The sequence below is a fragment of the Dendropsophus ebraccatus genome, chromosome 5 (genome assembly GCF_027789765.1).
Source record: "Dendropsophus ebraccatus isolate aDenEbr1 chromosome 5, aDenEbr1.pat, whole genome shotgun sequence".
In the NCBI taxonomy this organism is placed as follows: domain Eukaryota; kingdom Metazoa; phylum Chordata; class Amphibia; order Anura; family Hylidae; genus Dendropsophus; species Dendropsophus ebraccatus.
In genome coordinates, this window is record NC_091458.1 from 45708361 (window position 1) to 45729010 (window position 20650).

Here is a 20650-nt window from a genome sequence, read left to right on the forward strand (position 1 = left end):
TTTAATATATAATATATGTGGTATAACCACTTTCTGTATAAGCAAAAAAGTTTCAAAGTTGGAAAAATGCATTTTTTCACAATTTTTCATGTTATTTGGGGTTCTTTCATAAAGATTCTTTATAAATATCGACTCCAATTTACCAGAAATGTAAAGTACAATATGTCACGAGAAAACAATCTCAGAATCAGCCGGATAGGTAAAAGCATCCCGAAGTTATTAATGACTAAAGTGACACAGGTCATTTTCATAAAATTTGTCTCTGTCATTAAGGCCATTTCAGGCTCTGTCCTTAAGGTGTTAAAACAACGGCTGTTATAGTGAAATAATGGCAGTTATTTACTGTTATATGGCGGCCATCCACTCAATTTCAACATTGTGTGAACAGATCCTTTATGTGTTTTTAATCCACTCCTGGTTTTGGTTGCAATACTGACTGAAATATACGTAGTGTGAACGCAGCCCTAATGTGTAGTGTAGGGTGCCAAGCGGCTGATCGGCGGGGGTGCCAGGTGTGGGCAGACCTCCAATTAGCGATTAATCTTGTGGAAAGGCCATCTATCATATAGTCCTGGCAAACCCCTTCAGGATTATTAATGTCTGCTTCGTCAATAATCAGGAGACCGCCAAGTGCCAAAACTCAAACCGGTATTTACACAGGCGCTTGTTTACCCTGTTCACAGTCCAATAATCACTTCATAGGATATACTGGTATGAAGTGATTACTAATTTCTGCTTGTCTACCATGCCCTCAGGACTGAAGGGTCCTGGTTCTACTGAAAATTCAATGAAATGTTTACATTCTTTCTGCTTTTCTCACACAAGACAAGGCCTGCAATTATGGGATTTATTTATTACTCCCAAAACCCTTTGTTCACTATAAGATAATTTTTACTGCACCACTGCAATGAAATATCTAACCACCATTACCCATGCCAAATATTTTAGGAAGTACAGCTTCTTCTTGTGGCAGCCCAGGCCATTGGCATGCACTTTAATTTAAAGGGGTTATCCAGGCTCAGAAAAACAGCCACTTTCTTCCAGAAACAGCATCCCTCTCATCCTCAGGCTGGGTGTGGGTTTTGCTGCTTAATTCCATTGCAGTAAACGGAGGTTAATTGTAATACCATATAGAACCTGAGGACAGGGGTGGTGCTTTTTTGCAAGAAAGTAGCTCTGCTTTTTTCGTTTAAAGGGGTATTCCAGAATGAAATTATCTTGCCACAGGATAGGGGACAAGTAAGAGATTGCAGGGGTTCAACCTCAGTACCACCTGGTGATTTACATATTATCCCCCAGCTCCTTTTAAATAGAGCCGCAGGTACAACACATGACTTGTGGCTCTATTTATTCTCTATGGAGCTGCCAGAAAGAGCCGAGTGGGTACGAAGGTCAGACCCCCCCCCCCAAAATCTCTTACTTGTCCTCTATCCTGTGGATACAACAACGTACATTTTATGACAAGAAAAACTCCCGCCATTCTTTTAAAGGCTGCTGTTTACACAATGTATTGCACAACGGCTGTTATTTGATACAGTCGTCAAAATAATGAGCATGCCAATTATTTTCGGCTGTTGTGCATTCATATCAATGCAATTTTCACTGCAAACAATGGTTGTTGTTTGCTCGTTGTGTGAACATAGTCTTAAGCTGTATTCACACGTCCATAGTTCTGTCTGCAGTTGCGGACACACAATTGCGGAGAGAACACACGACCAATGTTTTCCAATGGGCCAGTTCACACGACCGTACATGTGTATGAGACTGTGATTCGTGCCACAAAAAAAGCAAATGTTGTAGTGCAGACTGGGAAAGCCAATGTAATGCCAATGCAGTGCCAGTGTAGTGCTCTGTAAGGCACAGTATGCACAGATGTACATTTAGGCTATGTTCACACTACGTAAAACAACGGCCGTAGTTCTCGCCGCAGAACTACGGCCGTAGTTTTGCATTGTGTGACATAGCTTTATGTTGAATGGGATCCCGACCGGAGCGTACACACATCGTACACGCTCTGGCCGGGAGCCCATGCGGCGCCAGAACAAAACTGACAGGTCAGTTTTCTGCGGACGGAATTCAGTGAATTTCGGCCGCAGAAAGACCTGTCAGTGCACACAGTGAAGCGAGCGGCCGTAGCCTTCACTGTGGGCTATGGGAAGCTCTGATGTGGGCGCACGCTGATGTGCCCGCATCCGAGCTCCGCGGCCGGACGGATCATCCGGCCTTTACTTAAGTACCGGCCACGATGATCCGGGCACAGACTGGCCGTTCCGTGACCCGGCCGGGGTCACGGAACGGCCGGTCTGATACGCTGTGTGAACATAGCCTTAGGCTGGGTTCTCACACAGTATATTTCAGGCAGTATTTGGTCCTCATGTCAGGTCCTCATAGCAACCAGGAGTGGATTGAAAACACAGAAAGGCTATGTTCACACAATGTTGTAATTGAGTGGATGGCCGCCATATAACAGTAAATAACGGCCATTATTTCAATATAACAGTCGTTGTTTTAAGATAACAGCAAATATTTGCCATTAAATGGCGGCCATCCACTCAATTTCAACATTATGTGAACAGAGCCTTTCTGTGCATACAATCCACTTCTGGTTTTGGTTGCTATGAGAACCTGACATAAGGACCAAATACTGCCTGAAATATACTGTGTGTGAACCCAGCCTTAGGCTATGTTCACACTATGTAAAACTACAGCAGTAGTTTTGAGAGGTGGACCATAGCCTTATTTTCAATGGGATCCCGGCCGGAGCGTACACACATCGTATGTGCTCCGGACGGGATCCCATGCGGCGCCGGAAAAAACTGACATGTCAGTGAATTCCGGCTGCAGAAAGACCAGTCAGTTCACGCAGTGCAGCAAGCGGCTACGGCCGCTTGCTTTACTGTGTGCTATGGGAAGCTCTGATGCGGGCGTGCGGGCGCACTTAAGTACTGGCCGGGATGATCCGTGCAGAGACCGGCCGTTCCGTGACCCGGCCGGGGTGACGGAACGGCCGGTCTCTTACGTTGTGTGAACATTGCCTTATGGTGCGGTCTACGGCCTCGGTCTACAGAATACAATACGATGATATACTAAACAAAAGCTAACGTATAACATAGTAACATTTAAACAGTAAACATAGTAACAGGACAAACATTTTTTGATGATTTTAATGCCGGATGAGGTTTGGACTCAGGTAAAGCACTCAGGAACCCTCTGAAACTATACGTGGTCTCCACTTTGTGACTTGCTGTGAGTTGCTGTGGTTCCTGAATGCTTCCCCATTTCAATAACATCACTTGAAGCTGATGGTTCCACCATAATACCATAATCTATGAAATAGCGATAAAGCTATGAAAAGTTGTTAAAGGACAACTAAAAAAAAAAAGACTGACAAACATAGATTTCATACTTACCCTCCCTCCTGAGTCGTTTGAATTTCTCACTTGCCAAGGTCCCTGTCAGCTCCGGTGAGCAACTTTGGATCTCCCTCATTTCCAGGTTCTTTAGCAATGAATGGGAGAGAGAAGGCTACTGGTGCACATGTGAACATGCAGCCTTTTGATTGGCTGAATCACATTATGGCTGAGCAATCTGGAAACCATGTGATGTGCCAATTAAAAGGCTGCTGGTGCGCATGTACACCACACACCAGTAGCCTTTTCTCTCCCATTCATTACAAAAGAAGACAGAGATCAGGCCCACCACCCTGGCTCGTGATGACACTGACACAAAATGGCGCTGGGAGAAGAATCTGCGATCAACAGGAAGTTTGTAAGTATAGCTTAATTTCATTTCCGAATGGGAAGACAGGCAGAACGGCTGCAAACAGCTTATTAACATACATTACAAAGTTATGTAACTTTGTAATGTGGTTAAGGGGGGGGGGCAGAGTTGTCCTTTATTGTGATCGGAATTAAATATAATTGTAACTGCATATATATATATATATACTGTGAATGATCGTAATTGCGTTTGTATCTATGTACTGTGAACAATTAGGGGGGGGGGGGATTTACGAAGATCGGTGTTATATTAGGTCTTATATTAGGCCTTCGAGCAAGCGTATATTATGATAAATGCACCCTGGCGTACGCTTTGTAAACCCCCCCCCCCCCTTAGTGTTTACACTGAAAGATTTGAGAATAATTAACAATGATATCAACAAATATTCGTTTGTTGTTTCATTGTTGCTGCGTTTACACCATAAGATTATTGCTTAAATTCAAACGATTTAACTATTGTTTGCACAATAATCGGCCTGTGTAAAAGGCCCTTAAAGGATGGCGCCCAGTACTTTTGTCCATATAAAATATAATTCACAACTTTTCTGCAGAAGACCCATAAATAAAATACAATTTTTTTTAAAATGACAAACCTGTAGCTAAATTCTCTCCTATTAACAATAACCCCATTATTTTTACTGTACAAGTAAATATAGTTCCCTTTCAAGAATTTGCTAGAGAAAAAATGATATGACTTCACGGGAGGTTTTCCTGTTTGATTGAGGGAGTTTTCCAGCTGCAGCTGAAGAACAATCCTAAGCGTTTCCTTACATGCATGGAGTCTCTTTCATAGAGTGTGGAGGAATCAGAATCCACCCACATCTCTGTTATAAAAGGATGCTCAGCTCTTGTCTTGGAAGGAAATCAAGGCCTGCTGGAATTTCACAGCTCAACAACTATGTGCTGATTTATGGACAGAACACACAAAAACATCCTCCGCTTTATTAATCAGAAGATAAAGCAGCGTCACAACCATAACATAGACTGCTGTCAGTACAGGCCTCCAGCTGAGCGCCACCAGTGCCAACAAGGAAAAGTCCACTTTTATATTTTGATATTTACATCAGTTTTTTATAACTCCAGAGGAAGGCGCAGATAAAACGGCCGTGTGGTAGAAGCTTATTTATTACTCCCAACTAACCGAGTGATGGATAGGCGCGGTGTACATCAACCCCTACGTGAAAAAGCATTACCATTAGGCTAAAATAAATAATATGTACTTCAGCAGGGAAGAGGAACCTTCGGTCCCCCAGCTGTTGCAAAACTACAATTCCCATCATGCCTGGACAGCCAAAGGAGGGCCGAAGGTTTTCCATCCCTGCACTACAAAATATACAGAAATACACCGCTGTATGCAGAGACTATGCGGGAGATTTATCAAACATGGCGTGAAGTGAAACTGGCTCAGTTGCCCCTAGCAACCAATCAGATTCCATCTTTCAAGAGGATGTACCACCTGGTACATCCTCTTTCATCTGAACCCACCTATCGAACGGCGCCGTCACGGGGGAGCCGGTGCCGCGGTCCGTTTTTCGGACCGAGGCCCCGTTCCCGTGCACGGCGCCGTTCTATGCACGAATTCCCTCCTCTGTATGACGCGGCTCCCTTAGAATGAACGGAGCCGCGTCATACAGGGGAGGGAATTCCCTCCCACTGGGGGCGTGCGGGCCAGCCTCCAGTGCTTGAGCACCGGCCGGTTCCCGTGCATAGAACGAACGTGCCGGCGCCGTTCGATAGGTGGGTTCAGGTTAAAGAGGATGTACCAGGTGGTACATCCTCTTTCATTTTCAAAAGAGTCTGTGAGGAATGAAAGGTGGAATCTGATCGGTTGCTAGGGGCAACTGAGCCAGTTTCACTTTACACCATGTTTGATAAATCTCCCCCTAAATTTGTATAAAACGCAACCCTACTACTACTATTAATAATAAGGTTGCACACCGAATACACATAGTAATATTTGTAATATAGTAAGATGTACATAACATTATGTCCTGTGAGTGTATTGATCAGACACTATATTGAAGTTACCAATGCTATATGGTTTAGGTACAGCCCTAAGACATTGTGCCATGAGGGGGGCAGATTTTATACACATGGTGTACTGGAACATTTGTGTAATCCAAATAGGGGTTCAACGACCCCATAAAATGTTTAGCTATGGGCTCCGGCCATAATAATATACTCAGCTGCCTAATCCCATGCCACTGCCATCCTGACCATGCCCGCTCCTGGCTGAGCAGACCTTTCTTCTATCATTTTAGCATACAGGAAATGCCCACCTAGCCTATTGCTGGCTGTAAAGGCCCTATTACATGAAAAGATTATTGGACGGATTTGGTCGATATCGGTCGTTAAAGCTGATAATCGTCTCATGTAATAGAAGACAAAGATCAGCCGACATGAACGATGTGGGCTGATCGTTGTCTGTCGTCTTTCATCATGTTGAAAGACAAAACTTAGATAGCAACTATCTGCTGTATCTGCTGCCATTGCTTCGCTGCCATTGCATTGCTTCGAATAGGAGCGGCAGCAGACCGCTGCTATCTTCTATAGGCTGCCCAGACGATCTAGCAATCATCCGGGCGGCCTCCCCTGCACTTACCCGCTCGCTGCCAATGCATGTAATAGCGCCGGCAGCAGGCAGGGAACGAGGAGCAAGCGAGCGCTGACAGCGATTGTTTGCTCCTCTCTGTCGCCCCGTGTAATAGGGGCTTAACACTAACCCACCCTTGTCAGTGACTGGGTGAGTGTTTCCCGTGTGCCACAATGAAAGCAGAAAGTGCTGCTCAGCTAGGTGCAAGCACTGTCAAGATGGCAGTGGTGGGGAAACAGCTGAAAGTGTCCTATGTTTTTTTTTTCACCAAGACATTACCAGCAGATCCTTTATGTCCTGTATGTGGCATGATGGGGCTCCATGGATCAGGCCTGTTTTTCTACTGGGAAAACCCCACAAGACCAGCCGCTCTGGAGAATCTCTGACCCATTTGTTTAGCCATTATCACATTACGGTCTCTTACATGCTTTCGCTTGCCCATTTGTCCTATTCACTTGCAGCCTAATATATGCAGGTCCACTCAGCCACTCAGTGAAGGAGGTAGGATCTGAGCGGACTTGAAACGGATCCCGCCTCCTTCACTGTGTGCCTGAGCGGACCTGAGACGTCACGTCCGGGTCAGACACCCGGAAGCGGCCGGAGCGATGCGGGACCCGCCGCTGGAACGGGGGGCGGGGGGGGTGGTGTGAGTGGACGTCTTTTCCCTCGGCCACCTCCTCCCCGCTCCCAGCACAAAAGTGCCTCCCCGCTGGAGTACACCTTTAATCCAACAGATTTTTGAAGCCAAAGCCAAGAATGGATTTGAAAAGAGGAGAAACGTCAGTCTTTCCTTTATGACCTGTTCCTTGATTCTGTTCCTGGCTTTGGCTTCAAAGATTTGTCAGATAAATCTCTCTGTGTAAACACACCATAACATAATGTTATTCACTGCACCTGTCAGGGATTTCAATGTTAGTTTAGATTTTTATATATATATATATATATATATATATATATATTAACAATAATTAATATGGCCATATTATACTGTATTGGTTCATTCTGTATCATTATTACAGTAAAGGGTAAGGTAGCTAAACATATATTGTGCCTCAAGGCCCTACTGTAGTAAACATGTGGTGCGGATCATCATAGTCTGTGATTCATGATTGTACTATTAATGCTCCTGTTAGTTATGCCTAATGTCTACAATTACAGCGTCTATACTACGTGCGATCTTTTTATATGATGCTATTAAGAGTTAAATGGTGATTAAATGTGCTGCAGTGGAAAGGATTGACAATTTACACAAGTAACATACGAGGTTAACCTTTGCTATATTAGGATGGTAAATAACACAAAGGCCTAGACCAGGGATGGGGAACCTTCAGCCCTCCAGCTGTTGCAAAACTACAATTCCTATCATGCCTGGACAGCCAGAGCTAAAGCCGAAGCTGTGCAGGCATGATGGGAATTGTAGTTTTGCAACAGCTGAAGGGCTGAAGGTTCCCTATCCCTGGCCGAGACTGACATCAGTGAGCAATAACAATCACTCATGTGGAAAAGAGTTGTGTTCTACTTCTTATATACTAAACACAGTCTTGTTTATACTATAATAATAATAATGTAGTAAGGGCATCTGCCCATAGACAAGATTCTTTAAAATTAGGCCATTACATGCCTTGAAGAGTGTGTCCAAGTCCGCCGCTCATCTCCACTAGAGAGCAGACAGCCAATCACTGGCTGAGACGGGTCACCGCTGTGGTCAGTGATTAGCTGAGCAGGCAATACCCGAGTGTAGGATACAAGGTGGAGACCAGCAGAGATTTGGGCACCTTCACAATAGCAGCGGTGGGTATCAGGCAGATGACAATCCGTTTTAAAGGAGAAGTCCGGCTGCTGGAAAGGTGTGGCTGCTGGAGAGGATGATGGCAGAGGGATGCTCCGTGTCCCTCCAGTGCCCTGTGTCCCTCAGTGTCCACCTGCCATCATCCTCTCCAGCAGCCACAGCCCGCACAGCTCTGGGAGTCGGGTCGTGACATCACTATTTTATCCAGGAAGTGACATCACCATGTTATCCAGGAAGTGACATCACCATGTTATCCAGGAAGTGAAGCCTTGATGCAGTAGTAAGTGCAGGGAAAAAAAGCACTTTATAAGCATTTCCCGTAATAAGTGTATACTGGGGATTTGTATAACATTTGGGGGCAATACAATAATTTAATAAAAAGCAGGTTTGATAAATCTCCCTCATTGCCTACAATCAGGTAAAAACAAGCTAACACTCACATATAGGCTGACTGGAACGTTTGGGTGGCCCATTCAATGCCTTATTGACGGCAGGACATCATCTTTGTTAAAGCACAGAAGTGCTGATCCCGTCAACCCATGTAAAAGGGCCTTTCCCCCTCAAGGAGAGTGCCATGTTAAAGGTAGCATCTCTCAAAGTTAAAGGGGTACTCCAGCAGGGGAAAAACCTTTCAAACTATTACAAAAATTAAATGACAAATCTCTGGCACTTTCTGACAGCTGTTGATTGGAATGAAAAGTGTTCTCGCTGGAGTACCCCTTTAATGCTCAGTGCTTTAAAGAACCTTGAAACAAGACTTGGAAGTTAGTATCTCCTATAAAAGAAAGAGTTGCCCATCCATAGTCTTTCAGGTTTCTTGCCCCTTGTAGTACAAAGCAGGAGGCAGGCCGGCTAGCAGGCGTCTGTTCATGGCCAAGAGGGCTAAGTGAGAAGCTGCATGTGCTATTTCCATACAATATAAAAATAGACTTCATAACTATTATGACCACATTTATATCCTGGTTCTGTTCACATCAACACAAGTATAACCACAATTATACCCGGTATCCCCGACACTTGGATAGATCTCATGTAACAAAGTTGTTAAAACCCCTAAAATAGAATAGAATGAGAAGAGCTGCGTTCTACTAGCCGGGCAATGGTGAAGCTGCATTAATATAACTCACAGAGCCAGCAGCTGACATCCATCCATAAGAGGCAAGATATCTACTTTATTTCCCATGTCTTCTAAAAATACCTCCCGAATAGCATGGAAAGAGGGATTGGTGGTCTGGATAAGAATACACTGATCTTGTATTTAAAGGGAATCTGACACCAAATTCATGCTGCCCTATAAAGTAGTGACACAAACCCCTATCCTTGCGGTACGTCACTTATTTACAATTTGCCTGCAAACTCGTGTGGAGATTGGCTGCCACATTATGGCCACTTGTGGCTGACAGCTTTTATGTTTCGATCCTATCAGGAGGAGAGCAAGCTGAATTGTGTGTCTGGAGTATTCATGAGCAGCACTCTATCCGCACCCTCCTGCTGCTTAGGCTGACTTAGTTGAACTTTTAGGGGGGGCATTTACGAAGCAGGCGTAAATCATGATAAATGAGGTGCGGAAGGGAGGCCACGCCTCCTCCCCGCCTTATCACGCCCCCGCAAGCTCCACCAGCCACCCCATAGGGCGAGTGGGGCGTACGGGAGGCGTAGGCCAGGGAGAAGGGACGAATCTGCACCTTCTCCCTGGTGTACACCTCTGGCGTACGCTTCATAACCCCCCCCCCCCCTTAATGTTTTTGGGCTGATTTTTCTTTCTGAATCAGATGTTTTTTTAAAGACGCCAGCATCCTAAAATATGTGGCAAAATACACCTGAAAAGATGTCCTTGCCACTTAGAGGGGTATTCCAGCCATTTTAACCTTTTGATAAGCTGGTGCTCTGGCAGAGAACATAACAAACATAATATTCTTACCTTTCCGTGCTCCCCCGGTGTCATCCAACGGCATTTTCCAAGTCCCCCACTGAACAATCCCACCTCCACTTTTTCAGACAGGCTCATCTCCGCAGTGAAGGCCTACTCAGCCAATCACTGACTGAGATGGGACATAATCGCGGCCAGTTATTGGCTGAGCAGGCTGTCACTGTGGAGAAGAGTCTGTCTCAGGAGAGAAGGTGGGATTGTTCAGTGGGGGGCTAAGAGATGCCATAGGAGGACACGGGGGAGCATGGAAAGGTAAGAATAGCATGTTAGTTATGTTCTCCCCCAGAGCAGCAACATATAAAAACTTTAAAATGGCCAGAATACCCCTTTAATTTTATATCTCTAACAAGTACAGATGTTTAAATTAAACTTTTGGGGAACTAAGAGATGTATGCAAATTAACTTCAATAAAATTCTATTCAATTAAAAGAAAAAGCCATTTAAGATGTAAAACGGATCTCAAAAAACAATAACCAGAAAACGACGTGTGAAGGATGTGTTTCCACATATAAACTCCATCAATATCTGATATTGATAACCGATCCTGAGAGCAGGCCGTCAATTTAGAAATTCTAGATAAGCCTAAACAGAAGATGATGTATACAACAAAACCACAAAAGTTCATATGAAGCATTTATATTGAAAAGCAGAAGGCGGCATCACTCCATCATTAATGAGATGCATCATTGATCACAGTTACACTAAAAGAGCGCAGACCAAGGAAATATCGATTTATAATGGAGATCTAGGAATATGATAATTGTCTTCAATAAAGTGCAAGACAGTAAGAACATAGTGAGAATGAATGAAACAGGCAGCTACATACTATACTGAGCACTGACTACACTCCAGGAGGTGGCCCACTGCTCCCCCTCTGCTCTTATGGGGTATTGTACGCCAACCTGTGGCTCCAGATGGTGTAAAACTCCCAGCTGTCTGGACATGCTGGGGGTTATCGTTTTGTAATAGTAGTGGAGCCTGAGGTTGGAGTACATTGCTTTACTGTTTTAGCATAGTTTCATCATTCAGTGAAAAAGTAAACCACACTTAAGTGTTCTCACAGACCCTATCTACATTGTCAACATGCAAAGTACTTTCACTTTCTACAGCATTGACTGTTACTAAACAGAGACATATCATGGGGGAAATCGTATGCACAAATTATCGCACCCAAAAAACACCCACAACCCCCTCAAAAAAACAAACTCAAAATAAAACAAAAATGCATGTTAAAATGCAACAAAATATACAGTGTGAACACAGTCTAAACCAACGGTGGAATTTACTCAATCTGTATAACACACATTCCACAATGACACAAACCATGCGTCACAATTGTTCCCTCCACAGCTCGTATACACTGTCAGGCTATGGTCACACAACTTACTAGTTTTGAAAAGAACGGCCGCTGTTTTCTATTGAAACAACTTCTGTTCTTTTTATACTCCAATTATATGCATTTAAGTCTATGCAACAACAGCCGTTGTTTTGAGTGCCAAACATTGTGTGAAAACGGCGGCTGTTGTTGCATTGACTTTAGTGCCTATCATTGCAGTATAATCATTGCGGCCGTTTTAAGGAAAACAGTGGCAATTCTTTCCAAAAATAGTATGTTGTGTGAACACAGCCTCAATATGGCATACCAACCATATATACAGGCAAGCACTTACTTCAATGGCCCAAAGTGGTGTCAGCTGGTGACAACGTTCGGGTCATTTACCGTACTATACATTTTTGTACTAGGACTCAGAAGTGAAGCACGCTAGGCTTTTTAAGCAAGTATATTTGCGGGATATGACCCAAACATAGTCGGTTGCTGGGCCACTGAAGTCAGTCCGTGTCTATATATATTGACAGAATGCCAACATATACGTACAATAGAAGCCACATGGTGATATGAACGCAGCCTTAGATGCATAACTAAACAACTGCAATGTATTAAGTTGCATTAATAAACAATTGTTCTTGCAACAATACAGAAAAATGTGCAATTTTACCCACGCCAAGTTCAGGTCACCGGCTCCATTCTGCAATAATCTGTGCCATTCACTCTTCTGCATTGCAGACTGGACTGGCACACAATGGGTTACACAATCGCTATAAACTGTGTATATGCTGCCATACTATTTGCATGCTGCTTATCAGGAAATGACTAGTACATTGTGGAGCTATCACTGCAGGCAATGTGAGGCGGACTGCGGAGATCTGTCAATGAACAAGTTCCAGGACACCCTGGCAACACCTCCGGCCTCAGCCATGCTTGTCCACTCTGTATTGCATATATTATTGCACATTCCTCATTATATTGTGTGTGTGTGTATATATATATATATATATATATATATATATATAGCAAATCACACCACCCCATATACATTCAAGCATGTCATTAGATGTAGCTCCATACACCATCAGTCTCACCAGCCAAACTAATGTACACAATTACTAATGTCAATGGGTGATCTAACTATACATGGTCCACCCTGAGATGGCGGCGGCCATACTCAGAACACTTTATAATGGAAACCTGTCCAGTATGCAGGTAGTCTGTCATAGGGAAGGAGGAGCTAAACTGAATGATATACAGCTTTGTGGGAAATGTTTCAGGATAAATTGCCATTTTTTACACCTATATGTCTGCTCATTCTGGGCTAAGTAGTCAAGGGGGCGGTCCTACTCAGTGACTGACAGTTATTTGTGTATAAATTTACATGAAGAGAGAGCTGTCAGACACTGAGGCTACATTCACACATACGAAATTTTGAGGACTCTACGGACAGTGAAGCCCTGTAGTGTATCAACATCATGCCGGGAACAGGGAAACTGTTTGAATCTCCGGCGACACTGTAGTGACACTGTAGTGAACAGTTTCCCCGCTCTCAACATTATGCAGAGCAGGGAAACACTCCACAACAGGGCTTTCCTGTCCGTAGGGTCCGCAAAATTACGGACGTGTGAATGTAGCCTTAGACCACCTACTTGACTACTTTTCTAACAAAGTGCATGAGTCTACTCAGTGGCTGACAGCTGTCTCTTTATGCAAACGTATACACATACAGCTGTCAATCACTAAGCAGGACCGCCCACATGACTACTTAGCCCAGAATTGAGAGATTTACATAAATAAGTGACAAGTTATCCTGGAACATTTCCCACATAACTAAACATCAGTATACTCTGCAACTCTGCATGATGGTGACAGCTTGGACTACATTTTTAATGTGACAGGATCCCTTTAAGAGTCTTAAAGAAGACAAAATGGTCAAGGTGACGTACCTCACTAGACGTCTCCAGGCTGAGACCTATATAAAGAAGTCTTATTAAGGGTTGGCTCACACACAATGGATCCGCAGCGGATTTCATGCTGCGAATTCACAGGGAAATCCGCTGTGGATCCTATACTGTTGATTTTCAATGAGATTCCATACTCACAGCAGGATATGTATAGGTCAGCCCTCTTAACCCCCACGGCCCGATGCATACATTAACGGGCTCTCCGGCTTGTTTCGGGGGCTCCCGGCATCTCCTGGCGCTCAGTCAATCAGTGCGCTGCCCCGCCACAGTGCACTGATTGGCTGAGCAGGATGTCTAGATGCTGGGAGCCCCTGAATGTAAGTATGTATTGTATTGAATAGAATGCATGCAATGGACCGCAGCGTGGTTAAAGGGGCTGACTTTTACATACACACAGCAGGATGACAATGGCGAGTATGGAAACTCATTGAAAATTACAGTTAAGCAACTGCAGCAGATTTCACAGTGTAAAATCCATTGCGGATCTGTTGTGTGTGAACCATACCTAAAGTGGGGTCCCACCTGTAGTCATCCTCTGTCATAGTGACACAGCTAGAGCTGTCACTGGAGACCCACACAAAGTAGGCAGCAGGCTAAGCACACAGCATGCTAAGCACACAGCATGCTAAGCACACAGCATACTAAGCACACATCACACAGCAGGCTAAGCCCACAGCATACTAAGGACACAGCATACTAATCACACAGCATACTAAGCACACAGCACACAGCATACTAAGCACACAGCAGGCTGAGCACACAGCACACTGAGGACACATCACACAGCAGGCTAAGCACACAGCATACTAAGCCTACAGCATACTAAGCACACATCACACAGCAGGCTAAGCACACAGCAGGCTGAGCACACAGCACACTAAGGACACATCACACAGCAGGCTAAGCACACAGCATACTAAGCACACAGCAGGCTGAGCACACATCACACAGGATATAAGGACACATCACACATCAGGCTAAGCACACAGCATACTAAGCCTACAGCATACTAAGCACACATCACACAGCAGGCTAAGCACACAGCATACTAAGCACACATCACACAGCAGGCTAAGCCCACAGCAGGCTGAGCACACAGCACACTAAGGACACATCACACAGCAGGCTAAGCACACAGCAGGCTAAGCACACAGCAGGCTGAGCACACATCACACAGGATATAAGGACACATCACACATCAGGCTGCAGACAGAATACTAATACCTCAGACAGAGCATCAAGTTTGCAGGTCCCGGCGGCGCAGCCCCTCCCCTATCAGTGCCCGACTTCTTACCTGCCTGCACGGTGTCGGACAAGTCATGGTTGCCCGAAGTCCTGGGGAATTCCTTCAGCTTCCTGGCACTGAGGTTCAGGATGCCGGAGTTCGCCGCCTCCTCCAGCGCCCTCTCCAGCCCCCGGTTGACGGGCAGACTGAGGCTGAAGTTGGTGACTCCGGTGACAGTGCCGTGGTGCTGCGGGTACTGGGGCTGGTGCAGGGCGCTGCTGCTGCTGACGGGGAGGCTGCTGGAGAACGGCTGAGACTCATTGCTGCTGCTGCTTCCCAGCGTCGCCATCTTCCCTCCCGCTCCCGTGTCTGGGCTCTGTCCGTATCCGTACAGTGTGGACGAGACACAAGAGTCAGGCAGCTGCAGTAAGAGCAGCACCGAGCTCTTTCCTGTAGGTTTCCTGCCTGCTGGAGTGTGGAGGCAAAGGGCGCATGTCCTCCCCCTACTGTATATCCTGCACTGAGGTACCAGCGATTCCTCCTCACAAGCCTGCTTCCTGCCTCCTCACTAAACTTCTCAGGGAAGAACAACTCCTCAGCAGACAGGAGGGAGCGTCTTATCCTGCCAGCTGCTCCTTCTAGGCATGCCACACATGTCTGCTATCACACCAGATGGCAGTGCAGGGCTGGGGACATGGCAGTGCCCATAGTTTATATTTGCCTACATTTCTCATAATGCCCATGGCAGTGCCCGTAGTTTATATTTGCCTACAACTTGTATTATGCCCATGGCAGTGCCCATAGTTTATATTTGCGTACAACTTGTATTATGCCCATGTCAGTGCCCATAGTTTGTATTTGCCTACAACTCGTATTATGCCCATGGCAGTGCCCATAGTTTAAATTTTCCCACAACTCGTATTATGTCCATAGCAGTGCCCATAGTTTATATTTGCCTACATTTCTCATAATGCCCATGGCAGTGCCCATAGTTTAAATTTTCCCACAACTCGTATTATGTCCATAGCAGTGCCCATAGTTTATATTTGCCCACTACTCGTATTATGTCCATGGCAGTGCCCATAGTTTATATTTGCCCACTACTCGTATTATGTCCATGGCAGTGCCCATAGTTTATATTTGCCTACAGCTTGTATTATGTCCATGGCAGTGCCCATAGTTTATATTTGCCTACAACTTGTATTATGTCCATGGCAGTGCCCATAGTTTATATTTGCCTACAACTTGTATTATGTCCATGGCAGTGCCCATAGTTTATATTTGCCTACAACTCGTATTATGTCCATGGCAGTGCCCATAGTTTATATTTGCCTACAACTCGTATTATGTCCATGGCAGTGCCCATAGTTTATATTTGCCTACAACTCGTATTATGTCCATGGCAGTGCCCATAGTTTATATTTGCCCACTACTCGTATTATGTCCATGGCAGTGCCCATAGTTTATATTTGCCCACTACTCGTATTATATTCATGGCAGTGCCCATAGTTTATACTTGCCTACAACTCTCATCATGCCCATGGCAGTGCCCATAGTTTATATTTGCCCACAACTCGTATTATGTCCATGGCAGTACCCCTAGTTTAAATTTGCCTACAATTCGTATTATGTCCGTGGCAGTACCCCTAGTTTAAATTTGCCTACAATTCGTATTATGTCCGTGGCAGTACCCCTAGTTTATATTTACCTACTACTCGTATTATGCCCATGGCAGTGCCCATAGTTTATATTTGCCCACTACTCGCATTATGCCTATGGCAGTGCCCGTAGTTTATTTGCCCACTACTCGTATTATGCCCATGGCAGTGCCCGTAGTTTATATTTGCGTACAACTCTCATCATGCCCATAGTTTATATTTGCCCACAGCTCGTAATATGTCCATGGCAGTACGCATAGTTTATATTTGCCTACAACTCTCATCATGCCCATGGCAGTGCCATAGTTTCTTTGCCTACTACAATTTTCCCCAACTTACGGTTCTCCATATGCTGCAAAACTACAATGCTCATGTTGTCAGGGCATGATGGGAGTTCTAGTTTTACAACAGCTGGAGAACCAAAGGTTAAGAAATACTGGGAATATTTTTTTATTTATTCATACTTTCTTTATTTTACCTCCTTTGTTTTTCATTATCTCAAAAAAACAAATCTCTGCACAATGTGAAAGGAATTTTATGAAAGGAAAAAGTTGTGCAACATCTCTGTATGGCAGAATAAGCCCCTGCGGCTGTGTCACGCCACAACTTCTAGATGACAACTTCTAAGTGTTACACAAGTTTGACGCTACATGTGAATTGTAAAAAGGTGCAAAAAAGCAATTGTAAGTAACACGACTATGTAGGAATCGTACTGTGAGGCGCAGCACTTAAAAGCTTGTGAGTTTTTCTCCCTACAGACTGCAAAAACAGAAATCCACAAACAAACAAATCTAGTTAATCTTTATTAGCGTGACTGTATGTTACATTAACCCTTCAGAGTGGTGACAAGCTGATTTTAGTGTACTCACTGCTGTTATTAGGCCCCTGAGAGTCCACTCCATGGTGCACAGCTATTTCTCACTCTTCATTTCAGGGGGTGGGACCAGAGCTGAACTTGTTTGCCAGCAGTACTCACACAGGGTCTTTCTTTCCCTTACTTGTCTATGCAATCACAGCACAGCCTGATTTAGCTGGTGTGGTGCTTTTTGCAATCTGCTGCCCAGTCTGCACAATTTGCGCCTCTAATTATGCAAATTAGGTTACTCAATTCTCTGGAGAGGGGCCCAGTGCACCAATATCCCATCCTCTGGGTGACATGTGCCTCCTGAATCACGTCTGGCACAGTATGGCTCTGCCTCAGTGCATCACCCAGGGAAATGGACAAAGGTGCACTGGGGGTGCTGGGCCCACCACAAATGCACCAAGCGACCTCATTTGCCTATTTAGAAAGTCAAATTGCGAGAAGCTGATGGATGCTACAGTAGATGTTTTTCCTCTACAAAGCCACAAGGCTGCGTTTCCCAATGGGGGTGCCGGTTAAAGTGAACAGAATGTAGGAACAGGACCTGTCGGTGTCCTGCTCCCACATTTACTCCTACAGGCCGCCGGCACTTCATACCTGCGGCCTATGGGACGCCGGGACGTGACCTCTCTGGCAGGCGTGATGATGTGACGTCATCATGCCTGCTGGAGGTTCCGTCCCCGCGGCTTACAAGATGGAGCCAGAAGAAAGAGAAGAGTTGCTCCCTGCGGCCACACAGCTGGATTAGGTGAGTAGGATGGGTTTTTTTTTTTATATAACTATTAGTGCACAGCAGGTGGGGGCAGAGCATGGGGGACATTACTGAGGGCAGAGCATGAGGCATTATTAATGTATGGGGTACACAGCAGGGGCAGTATTGTATGGGGTACACAGCAGGGGGCATTATTAGCATAAGGGGCATATTGGGGCATTATTAGTATAATGGGGCACATCAGGGGCATTCTTACTATATGGGGGCACAGCAGGGGATTCTACATATGGAGGAAACCCACATTCCTATTCGCTTTACTGCACATGACACCAAACAGCGGAGTTACTAGTGTACGGGAGCCTATAGGAGGGAGAGAGGGAAAAACGTTGCTAGGAATGTGCGGAGCCTAAGATGTTCGTCTGGCAGGTTCTGAAGAGATGAATTGCACCTGGAAAAAATCATCATAATGGTCTGGGCCGGATGGAGAGGAAAAGGCAAAGTGACGCCTCAGATCAAAGAAGACATCACCTGTGAGTCACTGAATGACGTTTTTTTTTAATTTTGTAGAACATATTTTGGTAGGGGTGCCCCGAGGTGAAGAAGGTGGGGAAGCACTGCCACAAGGGATTGATTTCAGGGGGACTTATTGCACTTTCTAAGGACATCATTTATTTTACCATAAAGTGCACTACAAAACTGAAAAAAAATAAAAATAAATAAATAAATAAAAAATAAATAAATATATATATATATATATATATATATATATATATATATATATATTACAACTTTTAAGGAGTTAAAACTCTTTCCTTAAAATGTATATGCCCTATTCTTACTCTGGTAACTTTTTTATTTTTCCCTCTAGGGAGTGATGCAATGTTTTGCACTGGGATCTATATTTTTTTTTTACTATTTATTGCTGTAAGACAGCTTGATAAAGCTCATCCATTATTTTTTAATAGTTCAGACATTGATGTACTGTCAGCAGTCGTAAAAAGAGGGTAAATCAAGTTTTAATATTAAGCATATTTTTTAACAATATTTGGTCTTTTTTTTTTCTAATTTCCATTTGATTATCTATTGTATAAATTAGTGCCAAAATCACACCATTTTGATTCTGGCCACTAAGCCTAATAATAGGCTGACACTTCCTGTTCTGTGCAGATCACTTTCCAACAGTCTCCTCCTTATCATTGCAGGCCGGATTACAGTGAAAGGTGACACAATTCACAATAGATGAATAAAAACAGATTGTAAAAAAAACAAGAGGCTCTGGTACCACTTTAGTGCTGCGTCTCCATCCCAGTTGGAGTACAGTAGTGATCCTGGACACCGCTCCGCAGAGAACTGATGCATGGCTCCGTACAGGTAAATAGGAATCATGCTGTAGCTGGCTTCCTGTGAAATGATACAAGCAGACATTCTATCCTAAAAAAAAAAACCTTAGAAATTGATACAATATCTATCATAGAAAATTGCATAACTTCATTGTACAAAAAATTATTTATTGAAACCCAAATACCACTGTAAGACATTGGCAGCAGCTCAAATCTCTCCTCCGCTCCGATAGTCTGATATAACAGAATTACGTATTAGCCTGGAGCCCATGCTGTTTGGCTCACATAAGATTGCCCATATAAATTCTCAGGTTTCTGAAGTATTGTTTTTTATGTTTTCAACCTCTGGATGTTATTAGGAACGTTCTTATTCATCAGCAACAAGTAAAATCTAGTCAGTTCTAAGAAACTGGACACAAAGGAAGCCTTAAATAAAATACACAGATTGTCTGGAGTATGTGCACACACTTATTACTCATCTGGGGGGGGGGGGTTAGCTACCACTATTTTTCTTTTTTCCCCAGAAATATGACTCTTGCTCACCATGAGTGAAGAGGAGTGAAGATGAGGAAGTCTGAGATGTGTCTCCTCATGAAGTTTGCCTGGAGAATTTTTCTATATTGAATGGTTAGTAAAGTGAAGTTAAAAGGAACCTGTCAGCTGGGATGACAGCGCCGAGCCCGCCTGGCCCCCTTGGTGGAGCCCCGGATACTTACCCTTTCCTGCAAGTCCCACTCCTGGACCCAGTCTCGGGACAGAGATCTCACTGTCAGAAGCCATGCGCATGCTCAGCAGAGATGAGTCTGACGCCCATAGAAAATGGCGGCTCCAGTTATTCTCTATGGGCATTGGACTCATCTCTGGAAATTAGCATACAGCGCACACTCACCTTTCGGCCCCAATATCTTCGTCCGGGGACCGGGTCCAGGAGCGGGACTTGCAGGAAAAGGAAGGTATCCGGGGCTCCACCGGGGGGTCGGGTGGGCTCAGCGCCGTCATCCCAGCTGACAGGTCCCCCCCCCCCAAAAAAAAAACAAACATAGACATACACAGAAAATATACTTACCATCCCACTGGTGACGATTGCCGTTCGAATTTCCCGCCGGCCACGTCCCCGCCATCTTCAGCCGCCGTCCTCACTTCCGGGTGCAGTAAATGGGAGAGAGAGGCTGGAGCGCATCACATGGTTTGCAGTAAGCTTAGTCAATAAGGGCTGAGCAAGCGGGAAGCCATGTGATTCGCTCCAGCCAATGAAAAGGCTGCTGGTACGCATCTAATGGATCAGTGCTGTATTATGTACAATACACTGATCTATGTGTTAGATCAGTGTAGTTGTATTAGAAGTCTCCTAGGGAGATGTCTAATTACTGTGTATACTGTGTATTAATAAAAAAAAAAAACCTCCCCTAATAAAAATTTTAATCACCCTTCTTTTTTTCATTTTAGAAATAAAAATAATTAAATAAAC

General features: G+C 44.5%; 1 protein-coding gene across 1 annotated transcript in view; it reads right to left on the reverse strand.

Annotated features, from left to right (window-relative positions):
• The window catches only part of LRCH1 (leucine rich repeats and calponin homology domain containing 1), a 178011-nt gene extending 158049 nt beyond the window's left edge, over positions 1 to 19962 (reverse strand). The window contains exons 1-2 of the mRNA XM_069972913.1: positions 19899 to 19962; positions 14680 to 15171 (exon numbers count right to left, since the gene is read on the reverse strand). Of these exons, the coding sequence (XP_069829014.1) occupies positions 14680 to 15171; positions 19899 to 19962 (556 nt within the window). The remainder of the gene's footprint in view (positions 1 to 14679; positions 15172 to 19898) is intronic.
• Between the last annotated feature and the right edge of the window lie 688 nt (positions 19963 to 20650).